This window comes from Equus quagga, chromosome 1 (assembly GCF_021613505.1).
Source record: "Equus quagga isolate Etosha38 chromosome 1, UCLA_HA_Equagga_1.0, whole genome shotgun sequence".
NCBI lineage: Eukaryota > Metazoa > Chordata > Mammalia > Perissodactyla > Equidae > Equus > Equus quagga.
In genome coordinates, this window is record NC_060267.1 from 94,154,202 (window position 1) to 94,160,543 (window position 6,342).

Genomic DNA, 6,342 nt, shown 5'->3' on the forward strand with positions numbered 1-6,342 from the left:
GGGCTGTTCCAGAGCCGTGGGCAGTGTTACAGGAACCAAGCAGGCCTGGGGGACCCCTGGGCCAGCCTCAGCAGGAGCTCTCACACCCTCAGGCCTGGAGGAGTGAGGGGAGGGTGGGTTTGCAGAACCCCTAGAAGGGCCTGCTCACTGGGAGCTGTGGCCTTAGGAGGAAGTGGCACGGAGAGCCGTGGCTGGATGGGGCAGGCGCCCAAGCGGTACGCCCCCTCCTCCCTCCTCCCTCCTCCCATCTTCCTTCTCCTCTCTCCTCCCTCCTCCCATCTTCCTTCTCCTCCCTCCTCCCTCCTCCCTCCTCCCATCTTCCTTCTCCTCCCTTCTCCTTCCTCCTGTCTTCCTCCTTCGTGCTGGTCCCCTGCATTGTCCAAACCCTTCGGAAGCCCAGAGCAAGAGGGCCTGGGTGAGGCTGCCCCGAGCTCAGGCCCTCAGAGCCAGGGTCAGGGGGCCGTCTGGAGGTGTACGAGAATGGGGAGCTGTGTTCTGAGGGGGGCATGAGCTCCGACCGAGGCCCAGAGGGCATGGGCGCTTGGGGAACCTGTGAGGGGCCACACTGCCCTCTGGAAGGCACTGTCCTGGGGCTTCACACCAGGAAAGAGAAGGGGCGCTGGAGCAAGGCCCCGCAGGAGAGCCGGGGCAGGGGTGCCAGGTTGGGGCTCAGTGCGAGGGGGCTCGGAGCTGGGGTGGGTCAGAAACAGGGAGAGGGAAATCCAGGTGAGATTTAGGGCTGGCTGGTGGGAGGAGGCACAAGCATCCAGCCGGCTTGGTGGGTGTCCCTGGGAGGGCCCAAGGCCCCTTTGCTGAGCCCCCACCTCCAGGGCTGGCCGGAGGCGGGGCAGCGAGCCTGAGCCCCGGCGCTGTGGGAGTCAGCTGAGCTGAGCGGCTCCTGGGCAGTGGGCGTGATGTGGGGCCGCAGGTGCAGCTTCCTGCAGACGTCACTGCAACTTATCCTGATGTTCTGCCCTCGGGTCCCCAGGATTTAGCTGTTTACCAACACCTCTGGGTGCTGCGGCTTGGGGTACAGCCAGGGGAACAGGATGGTCCTCAGGGAGGTGGGCGACATGGCCACCACATGGCCTGGGCCCAAGCAGGGTGGGTTAGGGGCTCGTCCGCTCCCTTCGCAGGGCCTGGCTTGTGGGTGGTGGGGGTCTGCAGAGGGCACGAGGATGCACGTCTTCATGCTTGCCCAGGTGTGACTCTGGGCCCGGGAGGTCCGTCCTATGGTGCACGGTGCACAGTGGCTCATGGCTGTCTCCCGTTCCATCTCCTGAGGGCCGACTGCTGCTGGTGCTGCCTGGTCCTCACAGCTCTGGGGTTTCCAGCAGCGGGTGAGCCTGCCGTGCCGCCGGGGTGCAGGGGCCCCAGGCCTGGCCCTCGGGCTCTCCCTGCTTGGGATCATCTCCCACCTCTTACTAGGAGCCTTGTGGGCTGAGTGTGGCTCTGGGCAGCAGGCAAGCTCTGCCCATCCCCATCCTCCCCAGCGTCCTCCCGGCCTGGGCTCTGTGCTGAGGGGTTGTTTCCGGACCCTTCCCTCTGCAGGGATGGCGTGCGACAGAGGGTCAGTGCGACTCTCTGGGGTCGCCTCGCCAAGCTCCCACTCTGGGGGGGGTCTCCAGGGGCCCTGGGAAGTGAGGGCCTGTCTTGGTGGGGGCTGAGGAGCTGTCCTTGAGGAGGCCGTGGGCACCCTGTGAGTCTGCGCGGTACGTCTGGACGTCCTCTCTGACTCCGCGGAGCAGGACCACGGGAGGGTGGGCTCTGTCGCACTTGGGGTACCAGCGCCCTGCCCGGTGCTGTTCCCCACCAGGCAATGGCGTCTGGGTGTCCCTGGGTGGCCGGGGCCCCATACCCCCAGTCTGGGCTCAGGCCGTAATGGTGTCATGTGGGCAGCCCCTCCAGCCCATCCCGGGCCTCAGGCCGGGCTCCTCTCCACTGCGGACTCCTTTCTCCAGTCCGGTCCTGGGCATCCAGGGCCCCTGGCGCCCATCAGAAAGGAGGGGGCCGTGAGGGGTCAGCCCAGGAGGCTGCAGGGCCCCCAGGAGCCCTCTCGGGAGCTGGCAGAGTTCTGGGCACTGGTTCAGTGTCGTCTCAGGCCTGCGGGGTGACCTCAGGGAGGTCCTGGTTCCCTCTTGGGAAAGGGCGGCTTGAGCCACACGGGCTCTGGAGTGTAAGGTCTGTAAAGGCCCTATGGGGCTGCCCTGGCCCCAGCCTTCCTCCCACGGGGTCTCCTTGGGCTCAGCTTTCGGGTGTCCCTCCCTCTCTGCCTCTTTCCACTGACTCTCTTCCTGGGCTCCCAGAAACTGGGCTGCCCCCTGATCACCCCTCTGCTCAGGCCTCTGCCCTCAGTGCTTCCTCTCTCATCCCCAGACCGGCCCGGCTCACGCCCAGCTTTGGCCTCCAGCTCATTCGTGGTCTCCCTGGGGCCCCTTTTCTTCCCGCAGCGGTAGGGGACTTTCAGAGATGTGTCCCATCCTGTCCCATTCCTGGGGCATGTCGGACCCTGTCCGGCAGCTTGGCCCTGCTCCCCACTTGTCCCTCGTGCACAGCCTCTGCAGCTAGCCTGAGAGACTATTCCTCGTCAGGAACGTCTCTGCTCTGGCTCTGAGTTTTTGCATGTGCCGCCGCCTCTGCCTGCACCCTTATCCCTGTTTTTCCTGCTCCTTCAGTCTCGTTGCCACTTACTCCAGGAAGCTTTCCTGGCTTTGAGTCCATAGCCCATCAAAGCCCTTCTCACTCCATGTTGGAACCCCTGCTGAACCGTGGGTGCCATGAGAGCCAGGTCCCATCTGCCCTGGCCTGTGCCTGTCCCGGGCTGGTCTTGGTGTGAATGTTAGCTGAATGAATTAATGAGAGGCGGGGGTGCACTGTGTTGTCAGGGTGCACAGCTGAGAGGTCAGGCTGGGGACAGAGATGGCACCACAGTCGGGCTGGCTCTGAGCGGTGTGGCCTTCACTGGGCCTGGTGGGGCGCTGGTGTTGGAGGTGCTGGCTCTGAGCCGGCCCTGCTCGGCCCTCAGGCTGACCAGCCTCCCCGTGATGTTGCAGCCGTGCAGGAGGAGCGGCAGCGGGGCAAGGACAGGAACGAGAATGAGGTGGAGTCCACGAGCAGCGCAAACGAGGACATGCCGGTGGAGAAGATCCTAGAGGCTGAGCTGGCTGTTGAGCCCAAGACTGAGGCGTACGTGGAGGCGAACATGGGGCTGAACCCCAGCTCGGTGAGTGCCCCGGCCATGTGGCCCCCCAAGGTGGTGAGAACCTGTGGCTTTGGGGACCGCTGGCCCCTAGGAGCGCCCTGGGGTGGGAGACCCCCCCAATGAGGCGCTGCGGCCAAGCCCCAGGGCACGACATCCCGACGGCTTGAATCAGGCCTGGGACTCCGCACTTACCTTCGTGCTCCGTGTTGCCTCTGACCCACCCTCCAGCCATGTCGTCCCGCTGATGCCTCTCCCATGGCTCCAGGCCCCCCCTGCATGCCCAGCCCCGTCCAGCCTGGTGGCCTCAGCGCCAGTTCGTCCCCAGGCCTCCCACATGAGCCCTTAGCAGGCCCTTCCTTGGGGCCCGAGTGTTTAGACTGCGCCTCGCTTCAGGCAGATGGTTTCTGTCAGGGAAAGCCCTTCAAAGGAGGCCTCTCCTCCTGCAAGGATGCTGACTGTCGTGGTTTCTGGAAGGAGGGTTTCTGCATCCGGTGCACGGGCATCCCCCTCGCTCGGGACCCAGATGGTCCAAGCTCCAAGTCCCACCGGCCGGGATCCAGGGTGGGGCTCCTGTCCTGCCCCTGCCATGGAGGCCTGCCTGGGTTTCCTCATCTGTGAGAATGACTGGAGAGTTCCCTTCTGGATAGAACTTTCCAGAAGGGACTCTGATGCCACTCTGTCTGTCTGCATGCCACCTCCGTGTCTGCTGGGAAGAGCAACATGGGAGGGGCCAGTGCAGCCGTGACCATCAGAGTCCCACGCCAGCTCCAACACCTCCCCCCTTGCGTCTCGGTCTCCTCATTGGAGACACAGGGTCACCCGGCACCTGCCTTCCAGGGCTGCGGTGGGGACGAAACGGTCGAACGGGTCGAATGATGTTCCTGTGGCTGCTGTAACTGACAGTGAAAAACTGAGTGCTTAAAACAGCACAGGTATTAGTATCTTACAGCCCTGGAGGTCAGAAGTCCCAAGTCTGTCTCGCTGGACTGAAGTCGAGGTGGGCAGGGCTGGCTCCTGAGGCTCTGGCGAGAATCTGCTTCTGGGCCTTCCCCAGTGCCGGAGGCGCCCACGTTGCTTGGCTCGCGGCCCCTCCCTCCAGTCCAAGGGCAGCAGGGTCTTCTCTCCTCCAACCTCTGCTTCCGTCCTCACGTCTTCTCTCTGACTCTGAGCCTCCTGCTCCTTTTCATAAGGAGCCTTGTGATGACGTGGGCCCTGCATCATCCAGGATCCTCTCCCGCCTCAGGATCCTTGACTCGATCACGTCTGACACTCCCTTTGCCGTGTAAGGTGGCGTGCTCACAGGTTCTGGGGATAAGGACGTGGACGTCTTTGGGGCCGTTACTCAGCCTGCGCTGGGTAAAGCACGTGAGCAGGGCCTGGTCTGGGGCTGTGTCCTCAGAATGGTGCTCACCTCGGGCCCCTCCCTCCACCTAGCCCAACGACCCTGTCACCAACATCTGCCAGGCAGCGGACAAGCAGCTCTTCACCCTGGTGGAGTGGGCCAAGCGGATCCCGCACTTCTCCGAGCTGCCCCTGGACGACCAGGTCATCCTGCTGCGGGCAGGTGAGCGGTGGGCATGGCGGGCCTGGGGGAGGCACCAAGGAGACGGGGCGACAGGTGAAGGGCTGTCTGGGGGCCCTCTGGAGAGGGAAGGCTGACCATGTCCAGCGGGGGCCGCCCTTGAGGGTCTGTGTTCTGTGGCCTCCCCCCTTCACCGAGGCCTCAGCCCGGCCCTGGCAGGGCCTGCAGTGCACGTGGCAGGTGCACAGAACGTGCCTGCTCGAGCTCACGCCCTGTGACCCGGTGGGGCATGCTGGAGGCAGCCGGAATGGTGGGCCAGAGCGTCGGCTTTGGGGTTTGGGGTCAGTCCCAAGTCCTGGTGTGGCTGGCCGCCCCTGAGCCGTTTCCTCATCTGGAAAGTGGGTGTGACGGACACACCGAGGGGAAGCCAGTTTCTGCTGTGAGACTGGGGTCCTTGGAGCAAGTTCCTACAGGAGAGACAGTAGGGACGGGGGAGCTGAGCTGGGCTGGGCCTTCAGAAGGTGCTGGCAGGGAGCACCCCCACCCCGCCGGCCCATCCATTCGTGCGTCCTGGGCCCTGTCCTGTGCGGCGGCCGAGCCCGCATCTCTGCTCAGCAGCCGCCTCCCGACACCAGCCATGTGCCAGGCCTGTGCTGCATGCCACAGCAGTGTCAGATGCCGGCCCAGCCCCATGCCTCCCGGGGCCCTGGGAGAGGTGGCAGCTGGGTCAGAGGCAGGAGGAGGCTGGTGGGCCTCGGGGACGGGAGGTAGAGACAGTGGTTCCAGAGTGGCAGGGACAGGTCCAGGCAGGGAGGGTAGGCACGCTTGGGGCTGGCTCTGCCCTTGAGCTCTGTCCTCAGCCTCCTGGGCCCCGGTGTTTGGCGGCAGGATGTCCTTCCATGCTGGCCTGGTGGGGAGGGGAGGATAGCCCATCCCTTCCCGGAAGAGCTTTCACTCTAATCAGGGTATTAGACCTGACACCAGAGCCACCAGGAGAGAGGACCTGCCATGTGGGAAGGGACCAGGCCTGGCTTCTCGTCCTGACTCACTGTCCGCCCCTTCCCTTCCCCAGGCCTCTGTTTCCCACTCTGTAAAATGGGACTACTACTTGCTTTGTAGGAGTGTAGTCAAGATTTAGCGGGATAATCCGTGTGATGCTCTCCTCCACGGAGCCTGGGACCTTCCGAGCACTCGGGAACGGTGGCTGTGAGCCTTGCTGTCATTGTTCTTATTGGAGGCGGCTGCACGTTGTCCAATCTACAGGGTCATCAAAACGTTTGAGCACGGAAATTGTTTCATTTCAAGCTCTCCTTCTATACCTTTTCTTAACCCTTTGATGCTCTCTCTGGTTTGTCTGGGCTGGGACCTCATAGAGAGCGTTGAGTTAGCCTGTGGCTCTAACACATCTGTCTCAATTCAATAATGTGCTACTTCGTGGCGTTCCACGTGGCACACGTTGATCTCTGAGTTTGCTATTGGGAACAGACTGGCAGCAGCTGTTCCTGGCCACCCCAGAGGGACTCCTGGGAGCTCTCCCCCATGCTCTGTGGCACGAGCTGCTCTGTGTCCACCCCAGAGGGAATCCTGGGAGCTCTCCCACGTGCTCCGTGGCACGAGC

General features: G+C 63.7%; 1 protein-coding gene across 10 annotated transcripts in view; it reads left to right on the plus strand.

Moving 5' to 3' along the window:
• The window catches only part of RXRA (retinoid X receptor alpha), a 101,296-nt gene that overhangs the window by 84,054 nt on the left and 10,900 nt on the right, over positions 1–6,342 (plus strand). For all 10 annotated transcript variants that reach the window (XM_046663174.1, XM_046663148.1, XM_046663184.1 and 7 more), the window contains exons 5-6: positions 3,054–3,223; positions 4,637–4,766. In XM_046663174.1, the coding sequence (XP_046519130.1) occupies positions 3,054–3,223; positions 4,637–4,766 (300 nt within the window). The remainder of the gene's footprint in view (positions 1–3,053; positions 3,224–4,636; positions 4,767–6,342) is intronic.